Source organism: Chamaea fasciata, unplaced genomic scaffold (assembly GCF_029207755.1).
Source record: "Chamaea fasciata isolate MVZ Bird 193981 ecotype frontalis unplaced genomic scaffold, bChaFas1.0.hap1 SCAF_3, whole genome shotgun sequence".
Lineage (NCBI taxonomy): Eukaryota > Metazoa > Chordata > Aves > Passeriformes > Sylviidae > Chamaea > Chamaea fasciata.
The window spans coordinates 113,031,288-113,059,098 of NW_027094088.1; the positions used below are offsets into that span (position 1 = coordinate 113,031,288).

General features: G+C 49.6%; 1 protein-coding gene across 5 annotated transcripts; it reads right to left on the reverse strand.

Annotated features, from left to right (window-relative positions):
• LOC136287427 (interferon-induced very large GTPase 1-like) lies at window positions 1-27,483 on the reverse strand. 5 transcript variants are annotated; one of them, XM_066180172.1, is made up of 4 exons: window positions 27,308-27,483; window positions 25,985-26,539; window positions 21,699-23,631; window positions 1-11,417 (listed from the first exon to the last, which is right to left on the reverse strand). In XM_066180172.1, exon 4 carries the CDS (start codon window positions 11,413-11,415, stop codon window positions 4,027-4,029), a length of 7,389 nt encoding a protein of 2,462 aa, XP_066036269.1. In that variant the 5' UTR covers window positions 11,416-11,417; window positions 21,699-23,631; window positions 25,985-26,539; window positions 27,308-27,483; the 3' UTR covers window positions 1-4,026. The 5 variants fall into 5 exon arrangements, 4 of the variants coding, with proteins under 4 accessions (XP_066036269.1, XP_066036270.1, XP_066036271.1 ...); XR_010720152.1 differs by lacking the exon at window positions 1-11,417 and adding an exon at window positions 19,977-21,384; XM_066180173.1 differs by lacking the exons at window positions 21,699-23,631; window positions 25,985-26,539; window positions 27,308-27,483 and adding exons at window positions 14,473-14,659; window positions 16,506-16,548.
• Window positions 27,484-27,811: the final 328 nt, after the last annotated feature.

Sequence of the window (27,811 nt, forward strand, 5' to 3'; positions counted from 1 at the left end):
TTATATGCAGGTGCCTTTATTGATATTGAAGGGCTCTGGGAATCAGGGGTACAGGATACAGACCCAAATCTGACTCCGACATGGATTCAAGATGGATATGTTTTTATACCTTTTCATTCTATAACTATATATATTAATTACTAAACTCATATTGCTCTATTGTATACATTGATCTTATCCAAGCATGAATTCTTGTAGTTTTCATCAGGCCCCCCAAACACTGTTTCTTATGATTCTTATTACAATAATCATATTCAATTACCAAACAATCATTACATTTAACAATCATATCATTTATCATATGATGATTGGGTAGGTGCACTTTCACATGATCTAGTAAAGACAAAGCCTAACCTTCGTTCCCAGGGCCTCCCCAGGCCTGGTTCCCTTTCCCAGGCCTATCCAGGCCCAACCTTTCTTTCCACCTCCCCTGAATCTATTGTATACAATTCCCATGATTTTAGAAACATTTTAACCCCATGCTATCACCCAGACTTGACCATCCTCCAGATCAGCTGTGGAGCCCCTGTCACAGCAAAGGGCTGGAGAGCCCCCCTCGCTAACTGGGAATTACTGTGGTGTGTCCACCTGCAGGCAACAAGGCTTCCGAGTTTATGGTGAGAGTGTCCTGTTCTTATATTGTTCAGTAAACACAGTGACATCACTTCTAGTGCAGGAAAATCTGGTTTCATTCTCCTCTTGGGTTCCTCCCTGTCTTGGTTTAGAAAGTTGGAGCTTCCCTTGGAATGGAGAATGTAAACCTCCTCCCTCCAAACTATTATAATTTTGAAATTAGGGGCTTTCAGGCAAAGATATTGGAATAGAAATAACAGTTCTTTACTAGGAAAATTAAAAATACAAATGTAGTAGTGCAAAAAAAAGCAAGCAAACAAACAAAAAATCCTAGAAACACTGACAGAATCAGAATATGACCTGACACCCTATTAGTCAGCATGTTGGGAGCAGTCCAAATAAGTCCTCCTGGAGTGACAGATGTGGTTCTGTTGGAGTAGAGATCATCTTGTAGAAAGGGTCCGGTAGTGATGAGATGGGTCCGGTCTTGCTCTGGAATCCAGTGGAAAACAGGCTGCCTTGGTGTTCTGAATTGCAGGTTTTGTGCAGGTGGAAATGCTTGGCTTCACCCACTGGATGGAGCGTCTCACAATGGGATGATGTAATTTTAGCAGTCATGTGCTGAGCCTTGATGACTCATTAACAGAAGATATCCCCTGGAGGGAGGATGGGTGGTGGAAGAGATAGGAATACTTCCCCACCTGGTTTTAACAGCTGCCCATTAACAGAAGGCACCCACCCCCCTCCCCCTGGAGTTATGACAAATGGGTTAGACAAGAGAAAAGTAAAAACCTCCCCTGTGGTGATCCCTAGGACCACCACAGGGGAGCCTGCTCTCCTGTTGAAGAAATGCAGCCTCTGAACTGTTTGCATAGTGAGTCATTCCCCCTGGGAAGTCTCTCAAGGAGACTTCCTTCTCCTGGTCATGGTGAGCAAAAAACTTAACAATCCCATGAACCTGTGCATGGCATGTTAATTATTTCCCCATGATTGGCTAGAACCTCACATTCTGGTTTTCCTGTTCCCTTATTGGTGTATTTTGGATCCTTCCCGACTGCTTGTTTCCCTAATTCCTCCTCCCATTGGTCCGAGTTGTAAAGCCCGCCCTCCCAGTTCTCTATAAAATCACAACACCCTGAGACCTCGGGGTTTTTCAGTCCTTGGATCCAGCTGAATAAAGAAGGCTCTGGGCAACAGTAAGATCAAGTCCTGCCACCTGTTCCTGCGCCGCCTGGAAGAGCTGCTCGGCTCAGCTGCTTTTGCAGCTGTCACAACTGAGCTGATCTCACAGGAGTGCCTGTGCTCCCTGACATTGAGGGTGTCATTTTAAAGACGCCTCACCAGAGAAGGTCGCGGCACCCAGAAGGCCACGGGCTGCGACACTCCCCAAGTTTCAACAGATGGCAAATACAACGCACATTTTTAGGTACATATTGCAACCCAAGACATTCCCAAAGCCTGGCTGGGGCTTAAGGGGAAACCAAGGGAGTTGTCTTTGATCCTACAGACCCAAATAAAGCCAAATGTCAGATTTAATTTTTCTTTGATTTCTAAATATGGAGAGGGAAACGCATGTTTCACTAATGAACACATTCATGGATCTTATTGTTAATGATGCTTCATTAATAAGCAGATACATTTATCATATGGCTAATAATACTTCCTTAATGAGTGCATACATGTAACATTTGGTTGAAAGGTTCATCTACAGGAACACTGGCTCAGGGCCAGATGTTCACGCCTCAGGCACAGTCTGTTGTTCACACCTTAGTAAATCACCAAATGCCACCCCTCTGTCCCCTGCCTGTCTGCAGCACACAGAGTGCCAGTCACTCCCAGCTGTGGCTCCCCTGAACACAAAGGAGACACAGCAGCACAGTCCAAATCAACTCCTGTATCAGCAGAGCCTGCAGGGGATGAGGCTGGAGCAGCCCTTCAGCCAGCTCTCCACGAGGGCTTGGCCCTCACATTGCCAGCAGGGTTGCAGCACCTGCACAGCAAAAGCCCCCACAGCTCCCAGGGCAGAGCCAGCTGGTGCCACCTTCTCCAGAGCACGGCTCCGGTGCCAGCAGCCTGCCTGGACAGCACCAGCACTGCCCCCAGGGCTGCTGCACAAGGTGCTGGTGTAAGTGACGGTCCGAAGATCCCTCATCTGCCTCACGACCGTCGTCAAGGACAGAGACTGAAACCCCTAAAAGGGACTTTAAAATCTCAACACAGGAGTTCTGGCCTGGCTGAGGTGGGATGTTGGCCAAGTGCTGCCTGCAGGTGTGTGCGATGGAAAAACCCAGCACTCATATGGGAACATCAGAACCTGAGCAGAAACAATGGGCAAGTCATGGTGAAGTGACTGCGCCTGCTGACCTGTTCTGGCTGACACTGTACCTGCTGACAGCTGACCTGTTCTGAGTTCTCTAAACGAACCCACTGCAATAATTTCCCCCCCCCTGTTTGGCCAACTCCCTGTTGCTTCGGAGAGGACTATAAGGACCCCTGAGTTAACCACAGACTTTGTGATCACCCCACAGAAGAAGACGGATCTATTGGCTGGACCACGAGGATTTCGTCTCTCCGTTGGTAGCTATAACCCACCCCCTCTTTCTCTTTTCTCACTATCCTTTATTTCCCTTCAAATCCCCTCTATCGCACTTGTGGGCACTAAATAAAGGTGCATTGTTGATTGAGGAAACTGAGTTGTCCCCTGCCGTGTCCTTTGCACCTTGAGATCCCTAAGACGAACCATCAGGTTCCCTGCATATATTTGCGGACCCTGACAGCTGGCAGACAGGATTCTCCCCATGGGGCATTCCAAAGGCTTTTGCTCAGCAGAGGGGCCAAGGGCAGGAGCAGCTCCTGCCAGGGCTGAGGGCTGGAGGGAAGGGCAGCAGCCCCACGCACCTGAGCAGGAGCAGCTGCCTGGGACAGAGACACAGCACCTCAGAGACAGGGAGTGAAAGCACTGTCTGAGCCCCCGGGCAGTCATGTCACTGCTTTCCTGTACCTGGAGGCACAACAGCTCCTGCTGGGAGAACGGCCTCAGTTGATCCAGGAGGCTGCAATGAGGGAGGGAAGGATGATGCCCAAAAGCCAAGCAGCCCAGCTTGCAGCCAGCATGGAGCTGGCCTCAGCTCCCGCAGCCGTTTCTCTGAGCAGGACACCTCCTTGCTGCAGGAAAACTGCCTTTGGGGCACTGTCCATTCTTGTCTCACAGTAGCTGATCCAGGGGGTGCTTGGATTGCTGCCTTTGTCCTTGCTGTGGCCCTTGGGCCCAGGCTTGGCCACGAGGCCAATTGCACCAAGGAGGGGGTTTGGTTTGGCTCTAGGACAAAGCAGAGGGAAATGTTTATGGCAAGAAGGCAAGATGATTCTGGCTTTATCATGAAGAAAGGAGTCAATGAGCAAAGGCTGCCGTAACGAGCCTTATTTAATGAAATTTTGGAGGTGCTGGTCTCCCTAAGACTTAAAAGAACAAATTTTGCTGTTGATTTTCTGGAGAAACTCGTACAAAATTGTTTGAAATTGCATAACTCTTGTGGTTCTTTCTTTCTGTGGACATGGCCTACACTCTTCCAGCTCACACAGTGCTTCCTGCTTGGTGATTCTCCACCAAGCCTCAGGGATTTCTCCTCTTCCCTGAAATTTCCCATGGTAAAACGCTTCCAGCTGTGTCTTGAAATGAGACACAAACCATTTCCAGTATGCCTGCATGGATGGATCAGGAAGAATTTTCCAAGTGGAAAAAGGAAGTCCTGCATCACGGTATGTCTTGAAGGAGTATGATACTTCATCACCTAGTTTGAACTTGCAGTCACTTGCAACAAGACTGGAACAAATATCAATGGCCAGCTGGTCTGTCCCACCCCACATGAATCCCATCAAAGCTCGTGGACGATGGAAGACCACCTGATGGTCTCCATCATGTCCCTGCATGGTGTTTGTGCAGACAGCCCCACAAAAGGGACACTGCTCCCAGCACCCCGAAAAATGCTCTGCCAGGATGGTGTGAGGCTGTGTTGAAAACGAGCTCATGTCAGCACCAGCAAATTCTGTCATGAGCCTGTCCCTCAGGTTACGCAGATTGTCTGCCATAGCACTGCTCAGGAACTCAATGTCTGTGACCTCCTGGTGCTCGATGCCCTTCAGGTCACTTCTGGGCAAGCTGATCACCTCTCTCAGTTCCCTGCAAAATTCATCCAGCCAAAGAGAGACTTTGTCTTCTCTGTCCTTTCTGTCTTTGACAATTTGGGTTGATAAAGAAACAGCTGACAGGATCTTTTTGAAGAGAAGATTAAGGGAGGAATCTAAAAACATCTCAAGCCTCCCACTCTCACCTAAAAAATGACTCCTTACTTGCATATCAATGTAGATCTGAAAAAACTCTTTTGGAAACTTAAGGTAACATCTGAAATAGTCAAAATTTTCTTCTTCTGCCAGGTATCTCAGGATGCAAACTTCCAGATTGGCTCTGCCGCCCTGGAAATCTGGGAATTTGCCCTGTATGTCTTCAGCAATGGCTTTAGCCGTCTTCTCACAGAGGGCATGGCGAAGAGCTGGTTTAATCTTGTCACAAAGGAAACCAGCAAAAGTTGTGATCGAAGTGGCTCCTTGGCAGGAAATCTGGAAACACTGAAAGAAATCTTCTCTCTTGCTGCTCAGGTACAGGACTGGGTCATTTGCCTTTTGGAATGCTTCACGCATGGCTTTAAACCTCTCTGCTGCCATTTTGCACAGATACAGAGACAAATCTATGCTGTACTCTCTGTTAAAAGTACATTTTGCATCGCTGGGGACAGAGTTCACACCTTCCTGTACTTCATTGAGTATTTCATGGATAAAATTTCTACTATAATCCTGTTTCTCCTGTTCCTTCTTATCAATGTTTGCCCTCACACTCGCTATGATCTTGTGTGTGATGTGCTGAAAGTTGATCACATCACCTTTGAAAATGCTTCTGGGATCTGGGATAATGCCAAAATACTTCTTCTCCGTGATGTGTTTCTCCTTGTCAAAAGAAAATCCTCTGCCTTTGTGAAATGACCTGATCCGTGCATGGAAAGCTGGCTCCTTAAACTGCTCTAGAAGGACATCTTCAATTTCTGCATCAATATTCACCCGTTCTGGAGGAGGAGCAGAATGGGAGACTTCGGCAATCCAGCTGTTCCAGAGAAGAGTAAAGTTGTCTCTCAGTTCTCTCTCACTGAGGCTCTTCCCTTTCACAGTCACAGCCAGCTCCCTACTCCTTCTCAGGAGCTCATCTTCATATTGCAACTTCCTTGCATCCAGTTTCCTCTGCTCCTTCTGTAGCTCAAGAAGATTCTCACATTTCTTTTTCGTTTCATGAAGAAGAGTCTCTTTTAGTTCTTTCAGCTTCAGCTCTGTGCTTGATTTCCACTGCACCAGTGTCTCATGGTCGTTGTCTTCCCTGAAATACTTTTCCACTTCTTTCTCAATGCCATCACTTGTCTCTTGCACCAGCCCTTCAAGCTGTTCTCTGGTGACATTCTGCAAGTTCCCATTTCGAATTTTGTTGTCCAGTCTCATCTGGACGTCTAAGATGTGACTCCTCAGCCTCCAGGTCCACTGACTAAAGGCACTTTCCAGTTTCCTGTATGCAGCAATCTCCAGGGAATTCTTGAAGCTGAAAACAAAGTTTTCATTCAGCAAAGCATTCCAGAGGTCAGCAATACGAACTTTCAGGCTCGAGAGCCTCAAAATGCTGCGCTGGGACTCCTTGGCAGCCTGGAGGATTTTCCTCTTGAGTTGCTGGACATTCTGGCTGTAGGTGGGGTTGGGTGGTGCCATTGGGGGGTTTCCTTCCCACAGGTGGGCAAAGTAGTGAATGTGGGTCTTCACATCAAAGTCAATGACATCGCTGAAGGAGGAGATGTCACAGAATTCCTGCTGAGCAGCTACGACCGTCATTTCATCCAGCTTTTCCTGAAAACGCCTTCGTCCTTCCATGTTCTGCTCCTTGGCAGTTGCTTCTCCCATGTTTTGGTGGACAAAGAGGCAGCTCGGGGAAAGATTGACTTTCTTCATCCTCAGGAAAGCCTGCACAGCAGTCTGGAGAACATCTTGCATTTCCGACGGATTTTCTCCAAAGATATTGATCACAGTCAAGTTGCCAACACCAATGACAAAGGTGGCCAACTCATTGTCATGGTTCAGGGACTGTTTATTGGCCATCTCGATGGCACGAAGTCCCTCTGTGTCAACCACCAGCACAAAATCAAAGCCCAAGTCTTGCTGCAGCTCCTCGCCCACTGGGATCAGCTGCATAAAGGCTCCGCGGGTGCATCTCCCCGCGCTGACGTTGAACTGCAGACCAAACATGGCATTCAGCAGGGTGGACTTGCCCGTGCTCTGGATGCCCAGCACAGAGAGCACAAACACTCGTTTGTCCCCCAGCCTCTCAATTAAGCTGTCAAAGATTGCTCCCACCCAGCGCAAGGGCAGGTAAGAAGCGTCCCCATCCATCAGCTCCACGGGATATCCCAAAATCAGGAGCTCCGCTGCAATTTCCGATAGTTTGGCAACATTGTAATTCTTTGTCATCATTAATTGCAGAGCTTCATAAATCTGCCCTACCTCTCTCAGAAGGTGCTCCAGGCCAATGGATGAATCATTGATTTCATTAGAGAGGGCATCCAATTGACTCAGCAACTCAGCGTTCATGCTGGTTTTTTCCTTGCTTTTCTTTCCAGTCCGGATTTCAGACCATAACTCGTGATAGTCTCTCCTCAGTTCTTCAAGGCGACGACAGGACAGCTCGCTCATAAAGACCTTCATCCACTGCAGGAAGTATTTCTTGGTATCTGCTGGCTGGGTCTGGAGAAAGCCAAGGAATGATTTCATCAGTGGGTTGAGAGGAAAAGCTTGATCAAGTTGCTTCCCTCTTATTGCTTTCTTCTCATATTCAATTTGGCTGCGATGATGCTCAATGCTCTTGTTCCTCTTCTCCTGCAAGCGAGTGAGCTCTTTGTCCTTTTTGCACCACTGGTACCACAGTTTTCCTTGAAGCGGCAGCAGCTGGGATTTGATCTCAGACAGCTTCTCTTTCTTCAGAAGGTCCACCAGCTCCTTGGCCTTTGCTTTGCCTGACACACATGCAGATTGATCTGCATCCACTACAAATCCATGCTGGCGGGCTTTGTCCACACAGGCGTCCAGGCTGAAACGTGGATTAGGTCCTTTAAGGAGATTCCCAATTTTCTTGGTCAGCTGGACCATCAGTTCGGCTTCATTTCTGTTCTTGATCCCTATTTTTATGTTTTTGCTGGCTTGTCCAGTTGCAACGTTCTCCTTTTCCGTCAGAAGACAAAGCAAAGGTATTTGTGACTGCAAAAGGTCCTGCAGAAGCTCTTTCCCCCTGCTGTCCATGTGCTCCAAATCAGACACAAGAGCCACGTTGACAGCAGATATCTCCTGCAGGAACTGCAGCTGTGCTCCGTGATCCCTGGCGTCTCCATGCAGGTTACAGAAAGCCACGCAGCACTCAAAGGTGTCATCGGGGCTCCCGCGGGGGCAGTACCAGGCGATCTCCACCACCCCTTCCATCAGCAAATGCTCTCTGGTGCTGCCCCTGCAGTGGCGGTGGAAGAAAGTGTCGTGTTTGCGTCTGCTCAGCAGAGCGTTCAGCAGCTGAGACTTGGAAGAGGAGGCCGAGCTGCCAATGCGGATGAAGGACACGATGGGTGTCTGGGCCTGAAAGATGAGTTTGTTGTTGTAACTCTTTGTTCCGGCCTGCTTTCCTGACTTCCCTGCCTCTTTCCAGCTCCTTTGGATTTGGCTGAGGGCGTAGAGCGGGAACTCGATGTCTGAGGTGCACGGGTTGGGCACCAGCAGAGGCAGCGCCAGTTGACAGAAGGCCAGCTTGGTTGCAAGGGTCTGTCTCAGGAAGTCATCAGCACAGTGGAAAATGGCCATCTGCAGGTCCATGGGGTGCACATGGCTGTCCCTGCTTGCATGTTCAGGGGCTGCTCCCTCCAAATCATCAAAAAACTGTTCAAAAGAGACTGAGTGTTGGTGCTCTTTTGCTGTGGTTTGTGTTTTGTGTTTTGAGTTGCTGTCATCCCTGCAAGTCAGGTACCTCACCTGGTAATCCACAGTTAAAAGCCTTTGCAAGAAGTATAATGGCAGTTCTGTGTCCTTGCTGGGCTTGCTGTCCTGCAGAGATATCTTGCAAATGGTGTGGAAATCTCCCATCTCCATTTTTCTTGGATAGTGACTTTCGAGTCCAAGGCGCTTGAGCAACTGGAGGAACTCCTGGTTTGCAATGGCTTCATTTGCTTTGGATTCACTCCCATCTGACTTGGACTGGGACTGACTGGATGGCTCAGGTGTTGGAAAAGTGTCTTGCAGGTCTCTGAGTATGTTCTGCATCCTCTGTTGATCGCATTTGTCATCCAAGCACCCACTGATCAAGGAATGCAAGTCCCGTTCCAGCCTCTCCCAGTCCTCGTCTCCACTGTGCTTTTGGAGGAGATTCTTTATCCGTGGGGACCACAAACCTTTCATGTGATCTTCCATGAAAACTAAATGCTCCCTCTTCTGCTCAGGGGACAGCTCTTGCCTTCCGGGTGTCACAGTCAGACCCGTCAGGAGAAGGGAGGCCTCAGCTCTGTTGGCATCTTGCTCCTTCAGGTTCACGTACTCCTCATGTGCTGCTTCCATTTCCTTGGCCATGTACTGAATTTCTGGGTGTCCAAGGAGGTGCTGGAAAGTGCTGCTTTCCACCTGGTACCCTGTGCTGGTGGCAATCAAGAGCACCAACAGTTCCATGTCCTTCTGAGCCCGTTCCTGGAGAGACTGGAGGAAGGATGAAATGGCGAGGCTGCAGGTCAGGGTGGCTTCTATCTTTGCTTCATGAATGGCAGAAGCAGAGCTTCCTGGTGCGTAGGTGACAGCATGGATGTGCTCCTTCATTTGCTGTAGTGTTTTGATGAGGTCTCCAAGCTCAGAGATTTCGACAGGTCTGGGAAGTGCATGCTCAGTCTGGAAGATCCATTGCATAATGAAGGAAGCCTCAGGGAAGTCCTTGACAGAGTAGATATGAGGATCCAGAAGGCTTCTCAACATTACCTTGATAGAGCTGGTGTTTTCTGGAGGTGACTCCTGGCAGCTCTGCACAGTGTTCACCAGGAAGTTCTGCAGGCCTTTGTCCGACAGGCACACGTTGATCCACACACTGGGGTTCCTGGTTTTTGCATTCAGATCATCTTTTAGCTCCATCAGCATGAGCAGCTTCCTTTCATCCACTGTCACCTCCCAGGTCTTCACAGTCCCCATGAAATCTCTGGCCTCTTGCACTGCAATGTCTATTTCCTTCCCAAAAATGTTGCTGATGCTCTGGTTTGTCAGCTCTTTGTATGCATTCATGAGGGCTCTGCTCATCTGCCCCACAGACTTAAAATCCCCTCTGTGATTGCACAAGATGAGGTCCCACACTGGGATCAGCTCAAAGCCACGGTCGATAACGCACCACGTTGTGTTATGAGACATGAGCCCCGTTTTCCACTGAGGAAGAGAAGCTGTGTCTGGAGGGCCTCCTGTGTTGACCACGGAGAGCTGCATTGCTGTATGAGAACTCTCTCTGGCTCTCCCCGGGACACAAGTCTTTGAGCAGGATTTAGAATCACCCAGGGCCCCTGCAGCACTTTCCACGAAGCCACCATAGCTCTTCCTGACAAGGCTGTTCAGTGCTCCACATGTTTGTTCTTTAATCTCTTCCCTCTGCTCATCTCGGAATCCTTCTGTTGATGCCTTCCACCAGAATATGCCCCCAAAGTGGAGGGGACCCTGGTTTACATGGGACCCAAACCTGCTGAAGAACCTCTCACACCTATCCAGCAGGGCGGCCTTGTCTTCCTGAGTGAAGCTCAAGAGCTGCTCCATGTCTTGCAGCTCCTGCAGGGCCACATCTGAGAGGAGAAGCTGATGCCTTTGGAAGTAGCAGGAGGCCAGAGGGATGTACTGGTACATGGTGGTGCTAAAGTAGCTCTGCTCAGAGCGGGACTGGTGGGTGTCCTGGGACTGTGAGGAGGTGCTCAGATCTACACCCGATCCCAGATTAATCCCCAAGAATGAGGCTTTGGCAGAAACACTCATGCTGAACCCCAGCTGCTCCATGGACTTGGTGAAAGTGGATTCTGCTGCAGAGGACAAGAACTCCTTCTTCTCAAGCAGTGATCCTTGCTCTGGACCGGTGAGCTGGAATCCCTCAGGAACCCTGAGGAGCTGATCTCGCTTTGCCAGCACATCTTCAGGTCTGCTGGTTCTGTAGATGCCCTGCAGGGCCAGTCCCCCCGACGCCCGCCTCAGCACCTCCGTGTCAGGGATGTTCTCCCTCCTGCCTGCTGACAACTCCTGCTGCTTCAGTTGCTTCTGGATGCCCTCCAGTGTATCTGCCAAGGGTTTCTCTGGTGGTGGCCAGAACTCTTTGGGAATCTCCATGGCTTGCCACAGCTTCTCTGCTTTCTCCCTCACAGCATCCTGGCTGTGGCTGTTGAGCATTTCTTTTAGATTCTTCAGGGCTTGTTTGGCCACTTCTTGTCTTTGCTTTCTCTTCTCTAAGTTGTGCTTGTTCTGCTCCTCACATGTTTTGTCATCTGTTATTTTCATGAGTTTCTGGAGTGCCTTTTTCTCCCAAGGGTGCTGTACCTCACACTCCAACCTGAGATAGTCTCTATATTCCAGATGTTGCAGGGCTTCTCTGCACTCAATTCCCAGGATCTGCGAAGCTTTGGGCAGCCAGTATCCAGCATCCAGTCCTTCCTTCTGAAATGCCTCTGCCAGGAGCTGCGCCTTTGCATCCCCCTCTTGTGTGTCCTCCTGTGAAGCCATGTCTGTGGAGGAAGAAAAGAGACTTTCCCTAAGGTGCTGTCAGAGGCCCCAGCCTCCTGGCAGAGGCTCTGCAGCAGCTGCAGCCCTGGGGATTGCTCCCAGCTGGCTGCTGGAGCCCAGCCTGGGATGGCACAAGAGCCAGGGTCCCATTCCCAGCACACTGGATGTGCCTGTTGCTCACACGCTCCCCCCACGGGCACCCCACACTCCCCAGACACACTCCCCCCACGCCCGGCACGGCCACACGGGCTCTGAGCTGTGCTCCTGCTCCAGCTGCCAGAGCAGCCCTTCCCTCGCCCCACTCACGCCTCTTGCCAGGAGCTGCTTCCTGGCACGCTCAGGGGGCCCAGCCCAGTGCAGGGGGGAAATCCACCTTGTCCCTGCCCACAGCTGTGCCTGGGGCATCCTGCTGGCCCACCAGGAGACACTGGAGACTTTGGGAGCCCATTCAGAGAGGTGCCCTCCGTGATCTGCTGCTCGTTAGCACAGAGGGTCTTGTCAGCCAAGTGCCCATTGGTGGCCATCTGGGCCACAGCCCCCACAGAGAGCTGGAGCTTAAAATTTCAGGTGACAGGAGGAAAAGTGCCGGCAAACCTTTGACCCTGGCCTTGAGGGGAGCAGACTTCAGGCTACTCAGGGGCGACTTGCAAAGAGAGGGCCTCTGAGAAACGGCTCAGGAAGGTGCTGGGATTTGTTCTCGGAGATGGTTCTTATCCCAGAACCAGTTTGGTTTTAGGTTTGGTTTGTGTCTGGAGCTCCCCTGCCCCTACTCAGGAATATCACGATGGCTGAAGGGTGTCCCAGGATTCTGTGTGGGGCTGGGGGCCAGGGGCTGCTCTTCCTTCCAGCAGGGGTGATCAACACAGGGGCCATGCGGCACAGTGGGTCTGACCTGACATCCTGCTGCCCTATGGTTTTTTCCTTTTTCTCCCCTCCTGGTGTTTTCTTGCTTCAGCACTGTGACCAGGGCTTGCCAGCTTGCTTCTCTGCTCTTCTGCTGCTTGGGAGCCCAGATCCAGTGTGTGTGCTGTGCTGAGACCTGGGAGCAGTCCAATCCCACCAGGCCCCACCTCAGGCCCAGCAATCGCTGGTGAGCTGTTGTTGTAAAAAACTATGTAGTGATTGTCTTTTGATATTATTGACTTCTGTAAATTATTTTTATTGAGTACAGTTCATAATCTCTTTTTAACTGCTTTTGATATAGTATCAAAGTTGTCAACCTTTTATGGTTAATACCCTAATCCCTGTGTAGATTGTATATTTTAGTGTCATAAATACATATTCTAGTTTAAGCTTTTGCAAAATATTAAAATAGAGGGTATGTACTGTCTATTATAACATAAACTTATGCAGAAGTAGTGGTAGTTGTGAAATAATAACGGATGCCTTTATTTCTGTAACTAACTGACAATAGTGAAACAGCGAATGTTGATTGAAAGTGCTGGTAAAAATGGCTAGAACATCTGTATGATACGATAACTTTGAAAAAGAAAACAGGCAAATAACACCAAAAGAGCAAGGAGGAATCTACCACTGACTCTTCAGCTATCAATAACTGTCAAACCACAGACCGGGGGGCCTTGTGAGGAAATAAAATACAAGACTCTCAAAATCAGATCTATATTTTGGCACGTACTGTAAGGTACTGTAAGAAGATGAGGTCAAGGGTCGAACTAAGCGAAAGAATTCCTGGAAAATGTAAACTTAAAAAAATGTCTGAATATGTATAATCTTCATAACTATGCATTTGACCGATGCAATGAGAAAGTATACAGGAAGAGTTGTGAGAGTTAACTGTGTGCTTTTTGGCAGTTTGCCAGACACCCCAGCACAGGATACTGTCCCTTTTATCCATTATTAAACTTCTATTTAATAAGTGAGCCTTGTTCCCCATGGTCTGCAAAGGAGTGACACCCAGCCCAGCCCCGCCCACTCTGCTTCTGCCACTGCTTCGGGGTGTTTTGCTACACTCGGATTCCCCGCCCCGGCTCTGCAGGGGCGCTGAGAGCGGCTGCTCCCCGTGGGCCGTGCAGGGGAAGCCAACTCTCCTCTCCCTGTCCCCGAGCCGCCATGGCCGGCCCAGAGGCGGCCGAGCTCGCGCCACAGCGCCCCCTGCAGCCAAGGAGGAATCATCGCACCCGCCCAGCCCGGCCGGGAGCCACCAGCGCCCCTGCTGGCTGTGCCCGGAACTGCACCCAAGGGGCGGTGCCTGACAGGTGAGACAAGGCTGCCATTGAGTGTCTGCCTTTCTTTGGTGCTGCTGCTGCCGCTGTTTGTTTCTCCTGGTAAATATAGATATATTCTCTAGTAAATACCTGCTATTCCTTTTCCCATATCTTTGCCTGAAAGCCCCATAATTTCAAAGCTATAATAATATGGAGAGAAGGTGATCATAGTCTCCATTCCAGGAAGGTTCCTGCATTTCCTGTCAGACACCTGTCGTATAAACCAGTACAGGTCCATCATTGCTGGTCACAATTAAAAAACCCCTGAAGGACACGGCAGTCATGGGTCACAGCCACTAGAGGGACTCAAGAGGGAAGGTCCTGCTCATCACCCTAAATTTCCCTCCACAATACATGAACCCATGGAATTGGTCATGGACAGCCAGTTAATCTGAGCTTTTTGGATTTCAGGAAAGCTTTTGATCCTGCCTCTCCAAGCTCCGGGTGTGTCCCTCCGCACCCAGGCCTTTCCATCATTCCATGATTCTCACCCTAACAGATCTGGCACTTTCACTGGACACCTGCCTTTAAACATTTGGCGTTTTTGACACTGTCACACAACCCTGAAAACTGTCCCAGTCTCAGTTCACTTGGATACTGCAGAGATTCATTCCTTGCAAAAAATCCTTCTGGGCATTCAGCTTCCATTCCACCAAGGCCACAAGACTCTTACCAGCACAGGTATCGATCTGAGGGCCTTGGGCTCAGGTGGAGATCCGAGGGCTTCTGAACCCTTCCAGAGGGTTGCATTTTGGGGAAGCTTTCCCTCGGAAATCCCTGCAGATCTGGGCAATCTGTGCAAGGGCTGTGGGCTCTGATTCCCCTCACCCACCTCATAGCAGGTGCTCCCGTTGCTCCCAGCCTTGGCTTCCCAGAAGACACCAGCAACCGAGGGCCCCAGCTCAGGGGACACAGCACAGCAGCAGTGGCAGGCCTGGGACACACAGCAGATGTGGAGAAGATGGGAACCACTTCAGGAACTCAGGAGGATAAGCAGCATGAAGGAAAGACCCAAAATCCTGAAGGAGAGGAGCAGACAGTCAGGGCAAGGCAACACATGAGCAGTGAGGATTCATTCCAGGGAGCACTGGAGGTCAACTCCTCTCCTCCACTGGGGAAAGCAGAAGCAGGAAAAGCCACTGGCTCGAGATAAGGGCAGTTCAGCAGCACGGGAAAGCTGGGTGTGCTCGCAGAGCACAGGAGGGACTTCCAACACCAATTGTTTTCTTTGGGCACATGTCCAGCTGCTCCCTGGACAGCAGAGCCTCAGTGCAGGACAGCTGCTTGGGAAGGGATCTGCTGGCTCTGGGTCACTGCTGGAGCTTGTCCACTTGAGCCACTTGCCCCAGCCCTGTCCCCTCCCAAATTCTCTCCCAGTGGAGCATGGCCAGCACTGGTTCTTATATGGGGGACATATATAAATATGAAAATATAAGATTTAAGATTTTAGCTTTTGGTGATTTTGTAGAAGTAAAGAAACAGTTTGTACTGATAACACATAGAAGATTAGCTATTAACCTTAGTTGTTAGGTAGTTACTAGTTAGAAGTCTTATAGGTTAGATGTATCATGTTGAAACTCAGCAAAGCAGGACCTAGGTATTTGTCAAAAATCAATAAAGCAGACCTTTGTGGCTTAAATCCAGCAAAATCAAGTTCCTAATTTTTTGCATGAGCAGAGTGATCTGAAAAATAGGCAAACCACCACAGCACCTGCCCAGAAGCAAAGATCATCATGAGGAAGATGCTGGCCTTCCTCCCAAGACCCCAACTCACGACCACCAGGAGGTGTGACAGCTAATTAGAATACAAAGAAGAGAAGGCAGGGAATGGGTGGGTGAGGAGGTGTGGGTCTGTGGGATCAATGTGTATTTGAACCTGGACCTTGTCCGGACCAGGTACACATGATTCGGAGGAGATATCCTCCCATGTATCCCAGCTGGAAAGAAAACATACCTGCTTTACAATTTTCTAATTGTAAAGTCTTATTTTACACTTCTGTTCAGTCTCAGGAGCCAGGGGCTGCCCTGCACAACATTCACTCCAGCCCAGCCACACCCTGAACCTGCCCCCAGGCACCCTTGGCAGTCCCTACACGGCTTCCCATTGCTGCAGGAATAGGGAAAAAGCCACATGTGATTCTGTCAGTGCCCCCAGTGAGGCACTAAGCACATTCAGGGCATAACTCGGAATCTTTCCTTGGAAACAAACGAGGGAAGCAGCAAGGCTGGCAGCAGGATGTGCCTCCACCCCGCTCCCTGGGAACTGAACCCGTTTCACAGGAACAGCCCCCGAGAGTGTCTTCCCCAGCCCTGCCCCAGGGAAAGGGGCTCTGGGAACACTGCTACCTCTGTGGGGCTGTCCCAGGGACCAGAGCGCTCTGGGTGCTGGCGCTTGGACTGTAAGAGAGGAGAATCCCACCCTCCCTGCACGGGGAGGAAGAGGAAGAACTGAGCCCCTGGGCTTGGGGACAGAGCAGGATGTGCCGTGCCTGCCCCTCATCAGCACGGAGCTGCCCTGCTCCCCAAGGAGCGGCTCGGGGGCCAGGAACCCCCAGCAGCAGTCCCATCGCTCCTGCCTTCAGGGCAGCGCAGCCATCCGGCCCCACCTCTGAGCCCGGCCCCCCTCCCAGCTCAGCCCCGCAGCGCACACGGCTCCCCCGAGCTCCCCCAAAGCGGCTGCCAGCAAAGGCGGCTTCCTGCAGCCCATGGAGGAGCACACACCGCCCGCCCGCTGCCCTCGCACCCCTCTTCTCCTGCCCTGCCATCTCCCCAGCCGTGCCCCAACACCGGCAACAGGAGGCACGAGACCCACAAGATCCCGCTGCCTGCTGCTCCCGGCCCCACAGCTCATCCCCAGGGCCCTACCTTCTCCCTGCGTGCCCCGCAGCTCCTGCCATGGGAGAAGCTCAGCACAGCCCCTCCTTATGTAGCCCTGACTCTTAACTGGGCGCGGCTTCCCCTTGAACAGGGGCAGTGGGGTAGTTCCAGTAAATCAGGCCTTTTAGTGTACCCCAGTGTGAAAGTGAAACCACTCTTGTGGAATGAGCATACTTGAACTAGAGCCCAATTTCCTCCCCAGCCGTGGTCTGAGTTGGCTCAGAGCCAACTCTCAGCTCTTTGCACAGACCTTTGACATAGAACTGCTCTGCTGCTACCTGGAGGGCAGCTGGTGCTCCATCTGGAAAAGGAGCAGGGGAACCACAGCAGCATTGTTATAGATATATTTATGCATAAATTCATCTGCCATAAGTTTCTTTATGGTTACATCATGTAGAAGTTTGCTTCAGCAGTGATAACACTGAGGTGACTGTGGTGGTGCATTCCCCCACCTCCCTCCTTTCCAGGCTGCAGTGGGATCTGAGAAAATGCTTGTTAGGCCTTGGCCTTGAGAACAGCACCTGGCCTCAGCTCCTCTGAGCTTATCAGAAACATTGTCTGCTCCCAGGAACTGCTAACAAGCTCCTGCTTTTCTTTTGACCAGCATTGGGAAATATTCCTCTGGCCTGAATGGCAAAGCATCACTGTGCTCACACTTTTAGAGAAACTGCCAACACAAAATCTAGCCAGGATGAAAGACTGTTATGACTGAAGCCTGCTCTCTTGTGACCCTGTAAACAGCAGTCCGAAATGAGACCCTTTTGAGCTGTCCTGGAACCACAGTGGGATGTCACCAGCCTGCTCTCAGCCCCACTACTCATCCCCAGGGCCCTGCCTTCTCCCTCCGTGCCCCACAGCTCCTGGGGTGGGAGAAATCCAGCCGAGCTCACCCAGCCTCGGCTCTTTTGGAGGGAGCTGTTTCCCCTTTTATGGGGTCTTTGAGGGAGCAACCACTGCTTTCCTGTAAGTCGTATGTTTTCCTGCAGCAGTACAAGAGTGAAACTGCTGCTGCCTGGTTTGGAGTGAAAAATTTTCTTGGTGAGAGGCAGACTCAAGTATGTTCAAGGTCTTTTCCAACATTAATGATTCTACTTTTCCATGAAAGGCAGCAAGAGCTGGGCAGAGCCTGGGGCTCCTGGCTGGAAACCACCCACCCTGCTCCCCTTAGCCTGGATCATGGAATCCCAGAACTGGACATCCTGTGCCAGGGCCTGTCCATCCTTACAGGGAGGAAATTCTTCCCAATACCCCCTCCATCCCTGTCCTCTGGCACTGGGAAGCCATTCTCTGTGTCCTGACCCTCCATGCCTTATCCCAAGTCCCTCTCCAGCTCTCCTGGAGCTCCTTTAGGCCCTGCAAGGGGCTCTGAGCTCTCCCTGGAGCCTTCTCTTCTCCAGGTGAGCAGCCCCAGCTCTGAGGAGAGGAGGGATGTGGGGAAATGCTTGTTGGTGCCATCCCATCAGCTCTGTGCTCTAAACAACCCAGGGACACCAGAGACAACCTCCAAAGCCTTCAGCCCCTGAGCTCGTGCAGGCTGGGGAGATTCCCTGGGCTGGAGCAAGGCCAAAAGAAGGAAGATGGGAAACAGGGAGCCCCAGCACAGCTCCTGCAGCCAGAGCCATCCTGGCAAACCCACAGAGGATCCATTCAGAATACCCAGGGGACAACCAGGTCCAGTCCCTTGGCTCAGGGGTTGCCACCAGCAGCTCCCATCGTGTTTTCCAGAACAGGAAGGGGGCACAGATGGTGCCAGCAGCCAGGATCTGGGGTGCCAGGCCATGGGGCCAGGCTGCTCCCAAAATCTCCCTCTGCTTTTGGCACAGAAGAAACACTGATGCTCTGGGGGTGGGTTTTCTCCCTCAGCACTGGCACAAGGCTGTGGGACCACCTGGAGAAGGAAGCCACAGGGCAGGAGGGAAATGCCCTGGCTTTGGGGGATTAGAGCAACACCAGGAATGGGGTGTTCCAGTTGGAAATGATACAAAATTTTGTGTAACTTAAATCAGGGGTTTTGTTCACCTTTGCCCTGCAGGACAAAGAGCTGAAGTTTCTTTTCAAAGGACTGTTTTAGCACTGGAGGCCTGAGGAGCTTAACATCTCCTCAAACTGGAGTAGCACAGAAGACACACAAAAGATAAGGACCAGCACAGAGCATCAACTCCACACAGCACCCCTGGCATGGTCAGATACACCTGGTCCAGACACGACTGAGAAGAGAACCAAGGAATGAGGACCAAATTGGCATTGAGGCAAAGAAATCTGTAACCAGTAGGAAATCGAATTTCTACGGGTTTTGACTGTATAAAGTTTTGGGGGAAAAATCTACTCAAGATCATGTGGGATGGAATGATATTTTATGCGCAAGCCAGGCTGTGTGTGGCTGAAAAAAATTCTGTTGCAAATCCTGGCCAGAACAGCATCCTAGCCATAATAAAGCCATGCCTTGATTCTCTAAAATTAAGAATGCTGTTGGAGAGCTTTTTGCTCTTCCTGCAGTGTCGGTGATATTCCCAGGAGTTGCAGCAGTCTGAGCACAGAGCCAGCAGTGGGGCAGGGCACAGCCTCCCCCTTGCACACTCACAGACACATGAACATGTGAAAATGCACACACTGAGGTGCATACCACATGCTCACACAGTTGTGCACAAAAAAGGGAAAAGGCCCTTTTCCCAATGTCCTGTTGTCAGCAAAACTGCAGGAGAGACAAAAATCCTCCACCAACATCTTTTTAGTGTTAGAGAATAAAGCCATTACTTTATTATGGCCAGAATTCTGTTTTGGCCAGGATGTGCAACAGGAATCTTGTCAGCCACACATTGCCCAGCTTGTGCAGAGAAAATCATTCCATCACACATGTTCTTTCCTGGATTTTTCCCATACTTAGACAGTCAAAGCCCAGAGAAGTTCATTGGTTCAATGTTCATCAGTCCCAAGTTACAGAGCTTTTATTATTTGGATTTCTATTGGTTATTGATCCCTTTGCCTTCCATGTTAATTAGGTTCTCATTCTTCCTTCTTTTATCTCTCTTTTCCCAGACCAGGGCTCTCTTCTTTATCTTCTGTGCTACTCCCAGGTTGTTGAGATGTTAAGCTCATCAGGCCTCGAGTGCTGAAACGGTCCTTTGAAAAAAAACTTTTCTTCTTTGAGAAGAGTGGCCACAAAATACTACCTTCGACAGTAACACTGTTAAAACTGATGTTATTCTCGCACTGAGAGCAAAAATGGGATGAAGTGATGTTTGCTGAAATGTTTTCCCCTTGGGAAATCACCCTGAATAGCCAAAAGAATTGTAGAGTTAATTGTGCACCTTTGGACCCTTCGGTTTTGGCTTTAGAGCAGGAAAATAAGAAGAAAAAGGTTCAATTTTGTTGTTCGATGTGCAGCATGGGACACATCTGCTCCACGCATTTTTGTAAAGAGAAAGAAGGTTTAAATTTAGCTGCAAGCCCAGTGCATCGAGGATTAAGAGGGGCAGCTGCAGCCACGGATAAGAAAGCCATAAATCTAAGAGAAAGTTCAGGACAAAGGTAAAAATTGCATATTGCAAGAAGGATGGACATTAGAAGCGGGAGTGTCCTCAGCTAAAACCCAGGAGTTCTCTGATCCCTCTCCTGGCAATTGCAGAGGACTTGTGAAGGGGACCAGAGGCTTCCTCCTCAGCAGAGCCTCTGGTAACAGCCACACTGGGAAATGAAAAATGAGAGGTTTTGGTAGACACAGGAGCTGTTATTCAGTATTAAATACCCTGCAAGGGAAGATAAGTGATGACTCCATCACACTTGTCAGTGCCAGTGGTGTCACCGGGACTTGAAACACTCCCCTTTTTCAAGCCAATTAAGTTCTAACTGGGGAAATTATGGATAGCCTATCAATTTTTGTACCTGCCTTACTCTCCAAAACCATGATTAAGAGGAATCTCACTAGAAAAATTTGGTGTATAGATAAAATTTCAGGAATGGGACATTCAAATCAAAAGACTTAAGAGCAATCAATAAAATAGCACAGTAGTTAACCCATACACACTCTTAACTATACTAGAAGAAAACTGTGAAGGTTTCACTGTAATAGATTCAAAGGACATTTTTCTCTGCCCACCTTTAAGCTGTTGACAGCCAGGAACTATTCACATCAGAGTGGGAAAATTCACAGACAGGATGGAACTGCCACAAGGATTTAAAAAATAGCCCCAGAGCTTTTGGGATTTAACTGGCAAAGGAATTAGAAGAGCAGAAGTCCTTTAATACACAAGGGCCTCTGTTACAGTATGTTGATGATGTCCGGCGAGGCAGGAAACTAAGGAACACGACCAAGACCTGTCGAACTGTGAAACCTTTTAAGGTTAAATAGTTACAGGCGATTGAGGGAGAACAACCAAGTGATGAAAATGACTGTGACCTACCTGGGTTTTGAGATTCTCTGAGGCCAAAGGAAAGTAAGCATGTGGCATGAACTGTAAGGGAATGGTGTGCCTTTCTCAGGACGGTCAGGGAATGGGTCAGTAACTTTGATTATTGCTCCAACCTTTGTATGGGCTTGTAAAACTGCCTGTAAAGGTTTTATGATATGGACTGATGATACCTGGGCTGCTTTCAAACAATCAAAGAAGTTTACTCCAGATGACTGGATTTGAGGCACAGCCCGTCAGTGAACCCACACTGGGAACTGTACAGGGATGGAAGTAGCTTTGTTTGCAATGGAAAACACTTTGGGATACTCGGTGGTGACCCTGTGCAAGGTGATTGAATCCCAGGCTCCAGCGTCAGATGTTTCAGTGCAGAAGGATGAACTGGTTGCTCTAATGTGGTCATTGGAACTGAGTGAAAGAAAGTGAACATCTGGACACATTCTTTTGGTGTAGGGCATGCCCTGGAGAGAGAGTGGATTGTTATTAGCACAAGGTACATCGACCAATTGTGGGACACAAACATCACACTGACTGGAAGAGGTACAAAAACCAGCTGAGTTTGCAGAGTCCTGTGCTATAGAACACCCCAGACTGATACTGAAACTGGCTGGAGAAAAGCTTTCTGACAGAGTTTTGAGTATTAGGAAGCAGCCATTCTTTATTGCAGCACTGGTTATTTGGGGGATACTTCCCCCAAGCAAGTCTGTCGAGTGCTGGATAAACAAAGCTTTTATCATCCCCACTGATTGCACATTCATTAGCTGTCCCCACTTACCTGACTTTATTTGACATAGTCACTCGCCTTACCAGAAGTGCTTATATGGTTCTTTGGGGGTCTGTTTTCAATGTCCAGTGTCATTTTTAGGGGCATGTTCCTTCACCCCTGCTTTTCAGTAAGGGCAGTATCCTTGTTTGGCATAACTTCTGCTTTGTCAGCCCTGCAGAGCTGAGCTGGCATCCTGCTCAGCTTTTGCATGAGGATAACCCTGACTTACACCCTTTATCTGTTCCTCCAAGGCTGTGCTGTTCTCCTGTCCTTATCTAGTCTCCCCTTTTCTTGAGACTAAGTTCTTTGTGGGAACCAGTCTCTTAAGATTTACATTTCTTTTTGGAGCCTAAGGCATTAAAACAGCTAAAACACTGGATCTTGATGCAGGCTAAAACCATACAGCCATTATTTTGGTGGTGATTATAAACAGATCTTTTACCAAATCCAGCTGGGTACCCAGGAAGGAAGTTTGGTCCAGGTTTCTCCAAATCCCCAGGAGGTGGCATCGTGAGCTGTGCCTTGAAAAATTTAGGTTTGTTTCCACATTTCCTGGATATCTGTAGACTCTCTCCCACTTTGATCAATGAATACACAGCAACTGGACTTAAGGACAGTGCATATTCCTCCTTGGGATGCTAAAACAAGGTCTAGTGCCATTTGGTTTTGTAAAACAGCTTGTGACAAGCTCTTGACTTCTTCCCAGAGGGCTCAGGCCCTTTTAATTCTGTTTTAATTCTGGAACAATGCAGCCATGATTTTGCTGTGTCCAGTTTCAAGGCAATAAAAGGTGTCAGCAGTACTTGGAAAGGTCCCTCCCACTTTCGCTGCAGTGGAGCAGTTCCCCAGTCATTCAAGCAGACCCAAACTCCTGGCTGGAATTCATGCCCTGGTGTGACCCGTCACGTCAGTCCAGAGATCACCACTGCTCCCTGCAAATCCTGTAAGGTTTCACTGAGAGAAATGAGGTAATTATTCAAACCCACCCCTCCTTTGAACATGTGTGTTTCCTGGAGTGCGGCACTTGGTAGGGTCGACCACAGCGCAGCTCACAGGGGTTGATTTTGCTGGTGCCCCACAGCTGAATTCTGCTTTGAAATGGAGCAACAGGTGAGGCCTGGACCCAGGTCAAAGAAGTTTCCTGACATATTTTACCCAACTGCAATTCGATTGTAGAATTGACTCACTCCACCTGGCCACTGGTTTGGGTCCTATAAGGAGTGTGAAGATCCCAAACTATTCCCAAGGATTTCCTAAGCTGCTGTATCACTTCTGCAGCAATGTGGGAATCTCTGTGTGATGACATTCCCAAAAGTACCCCCAATCCGGGTATTATTGGATTCGACAGTACTTTAGTCACTTCCCTAACCTGGTTGGTGTGACAAGGGAAGGTTTCTGGCCACCCAGAAAAGGTATCCACCAGACCAGGAGGGATTTATATCCCCCTCCATGTCTGGGCAATTCAGTAAAATCAACCTCCCAACGTTCACCCAGAACATTCCCAGATTTTATGGCTCCCAGCGTTATTATGTCAGCCTTGTCAGGGTTGTTTCTTAAACAAACTACACTTCATTGGATTCTTGATTGCACAGTCTGAGCCATTTTAGACCCAATTATCGATTTTTGCAAACGTTTCCGAAGTTTTTCAGCACTCCAATGAGTGCCTTGGTGTTTGTCATCCCCTGTTTCACACAAGATCAGTTCTAGAACTTTTTTCTGCTTGGTTGGGGTAACTGCCCAGCCTCTTGGAGCAAATTTGGCTTCTAAGCTTCTGCTGTCCTTATCAGCTCCTGCACCAGGCAGGCTCTGCATTTTTCGGAGGGTCACAGTGATCTTGGGGCTCCTCCAGCGCCAATTCCTGGATGTGTTGCTCAGTCCCAGCTGCGTTGTCCTCAAACACCATCTCCTGTGCTCCCACAGGCTCTGGGACATCATCTTCACTCTGGGGAGAGGGGGGAGGGTGACACTTATAAATAACTATGCAGTTGTTGGCTTTCGCTATTATATTGGCTTTTGCTAATTATTTTGATAGAGTTTTTAATCACCTTTGAACTGCTTTTGATATAGTATCAAAGTTGTCAGCCCTTTATAGTTAATCCTCTAATCCCTGTGTAGGTTATATATTTTAGTGTGATAAATAAATTATAGTTTAAGCTCTAGCAAAATATTAAAATCAAGACTATATCCTGTATATTAAAACATTAACTTTTGCAGAAGTAATTGTAGTTGTGAAATAATAACTGATGCCTTTATCTTTATAACTAACTAACAATAGTGAAATAACTAATATTGATTGAAAGTACTTGTAAAAATGACTAGGACATCTGTAGGATAAAATAACTTTGAAAAAAAAAAACCGCAGGCAAATAACACGGAAAGAACAAGGAGGAATCCACCAAAGGCCCTTTGGCTATCAGTAACTGTCAAACCACAGACCAGGGGGCCTCGTGAGGAAATAAAATGCAAAACTCTCAAAATCACATCTCCATTGTGGTACGTACTCCAAGATGAAGTCAAGGATAGAACTAAGCTAAAGAATTCCCAGAACATGTAAACTCAAAGGAATGTTTGAACATGTATAATCTTCATGAAAATGCATTTGACCAACCCAATGAAAAAGTATTTTAACAAGAGTTGTTAGAACCAACTGTGTGCATCTGGCTCCAGCTGTGCACCCAGCACTGTTACTTTTGCTTTATCCCTTATTATTGGGATTCCGCAAGAGAGACGGGACCACTGAGAGACGTTTAGAGAATAATTTATTGCTGCAGTCTCATGCAAGGGTGAGAACGTCTTTGGGCCCTTGCAGCCACATGTTCATATTGCTTAGGTTTTGTTGCTTCATTGCTTTGTTAAGTTTATGTCACCCTGTTCAGCCCCGTTCACCATACATGCACACCTCCTCGAATGCTCTTCCTCCCCTTGAACCCCATTGGGTTAATTTTGCCGCAGTGTTCCACCCCTGTAATTCCATTAGTCCCTCCAGTTCCTATTTACCCCTCTGCACCACTTTTTCCTATTCCTGTTGGACCCTGACTCTCAGAACTGCCCAGTTTGTCCGTTTATAACCCTGTGCCCTCGGCCCCCTCCTCGCTATTCGAGGCTGTGGTGTCCCTAAACCTCCACACTGCGTCCCTGGACCCCTTTGCCATTCCTGCCCGTGTTCCTGAATAAACAGCTTTCCGATCTTCAAACCAGAAGCCCATCCCTCCCCTTAGTCGTCAGCTATATTGTAGCAGTGCATCTGGGGCTCAGAGACACCAGTCCCTCTCTAGGACCCAGGCACTGCTCTCACATCGCTACAAGCTCCATCTGCTAATAATTAATCATTCTGTCCTGCTTCTAATCTCCTTGCTACCTCTTAATCAATATATATTGCTTCTATTCTAAACTCTTAATCATTATGTGTAAATATTGCTTCTATCCTTCTAACTAAATTCTTGAACGCTTTGAATTCTTTTAACCCCTTGATTCAGTTTGACACCGGCAAAGCCTGACACCCACAAAAAAAAATCTTTTCACTCATTCTCTGCTATAGATGAGCAGAGAAGGGGGAAAGAAAAAAAACTGAAGAGCTCATGAGTGAGATAAGGATTAGGAGAAAACACTAAAGGCAAAACTGGCTTAAACAGTAGAAAGAAAATGTACTAACATAATTTAAGGAGGACAATGAGAACTAAAACAAACCTTTAGAAGACCTTTTCTCCTCCCTCCAGCTCCTCCTTCTTTCTCAACATCAGCACAGAGAGACAAACCATGGGAGTCTTTAGTCAGTTTGTTATTTCTAAAAATCTTTCTCCAGTTTGCTTAGGGAAAGGAGTTTCTTTTTTCTGCTGTACTGTGTACTCCTTCCCACGGGAGACAGTTCTCTGTGAACTTTTCCAGCATATTTTTCATTTTCATGAGTAGCAGTCCCCCCAGCCTGCTGCAACATGTGTCCCTCCCACAGGCAAACAGCCTTCCCACAAGTGTTTTTTCATGGGTCATTAGTTCAAGGGGTATAGTCTTTTAAGGATGAGCTATTCTAGTTTAGAAGCAAGGGTCCTCTATCCCTGGAAGCAAGGGTCTTCTCTCTCTGTTCAGGTTTCTCACTAGATTACACTTTTGCAGCACCCACCCGCTCCAGTGTGAGCACTTTTTCTCACAGGCTGCCAGTGCATCTCTGCATCCCTTCATGCACTTCATTAATTACAGGGAATAACAGTTTGTTGTTTTATACTCCTCACCACGGCTAGCAGAAGAATCTTAGCTCTGACCTTTGGAGCACCACCTCCCCATCCTTCCTTTTCACTGACCTTAGTGTCGCCATGTTCTTCTCTTCATGTCTTCGCCTCTTCCTTTTCTGTGACTTCAAGGAAAATTGTTGTCCATAAGTTTGTTCTCAAGTTCTCTCAACGGAAAAGTTCTTGTAGAGCTTTGCAGCAGTGAAATGCTGATCTTGTCTGGGCTCTGTCTCGGGGAATTGCTCGCCATGCCCCTCGCTGTCGGCCACATGGCCCCGCTACTGCCACACGGGCAGTGCCAGCTGCCACAGCGCTGGCTCCATTCAGCTCCTCTCTTCATGCAGGGCACAGAAAAGGAGAAGCTGCTGCCGCCACCCCAGCCCTTCTGCCCGCAGCACAGCTGGTCAAAAGCAGCCAGGCAGGCACAGTTCACTGCAGACCGTGCCGAGACAGCCCCGGCTGCACGGGCGCTCTGGGCACTGACCCCGGCTGCATGGTCCCAGCTGCGTGGCCACTCGTGGCACTGGGATGATCCCTGGAGGCCGCGCTGGCATGTTCCCCTGGCAGCCACGACCAGATGGGCCCCGACAGTGGCCCCAGGATGACCCCAGTGGCCGCCTCGCTGCCCTCGGAAGAGAAGACGGAATGCCCATTTTATTTCCATTTTAAATACCTCATCACAGAGGCGTTACTAACTTCTCTAATTGGGCTTGCAATTTCTCTGTTGTCAGAGCCGTCAGGGGTTTGCTCTGCTGGACATAGTAGAAGCTTTGAGCAGCTTCTTTCTCAGAAGCTGCCACTGTGGCTTCTCCCGTCCCCAATAAAAGCCAGGCTGTGTTAAAGCAACAACTCCCCCTTCCCAACCTCCAGATTCCCCGGCAGTCCCCTGTCACCATCCCAGGTCTCACTGCAGCACCAACCCCCGTCCCCAAACGCCTGGGTGTCAGTGCAAACCCACCAAACCCTGGGGCTCACTGCACCTCCCACGCCTTCCAAACCCGGGTTTAGGGTCTCACCGCAGTCCCCCAAAACCTCTCACATTGCTGCAAACCCCCCTACCCCAAAAAACCAGATCTCGCTGCAGATCCTCCCAAAACTCGGACGACCCTTCAGTTCCCCTTCGCCCCCTTTAAATCTCAGCAGACATTTAAAGAAACCCCGCAGCCGGGGTTCACTGCGGCCCCTCCCTCCGCCACAAACCCCGGGACTCCCTCCACACCCCGGGTCTCCCTACAGCCCCTCCGAAGATCCCAGCCCGGCCCCCAGGCCCCGCTGCAGCCTCCCCGTCCTCCATGCACCCCAACCTCCCGCAGCCGCCCCTCCCCGGCCCGGCCGCCCCTCAGCGCCCCCCTCACGGCGCCAGGCCCCGAGCCCGGCCCCCGTCAGCGCCGCTACCTTGTACTTGCTGAAGCCGGCGAGCTGCTCGGGGCTCACGTACTCCATGGCGGCGCTCCCGCTCTTCCCGCCCTTCGCAGTGCTACCGCCGCTCCCGGTGCCGGTGCCGGTGCCGCTCCCGCTCTGCCCCGCGCCGCTCCCGCTTCTGCTCCCGGCCCCGCTCCCGCGGCCGCCGCATCGGCCCACCCGGCGTGGCCGTGACGTCACCACGCCCCGCCCCGCCCCCATGGCGCCGCCTGGCGGCCGGGAGGGCCCCACGCATGAGGGGAGCGAGAAAAGCGCGAAAAAAGAGCCCCGAAAACACATCTGGCCCTGCCCCGGGTCAGCGTGCAGCGATTCTCCGTGTCCTGGCACTCCAGACCTGCTAAGAAGTCTCTCTCCGTCTCTCTTGGATCTCGTTTAGGTACCACAAAGAGCTCAAAGTTATCCCTGTACCATTCTCATCTCCCTAAGTCCTCATGGATTCCCTGTGGGAAGAGACCCTAAAGCCCATCCAGTTCCACC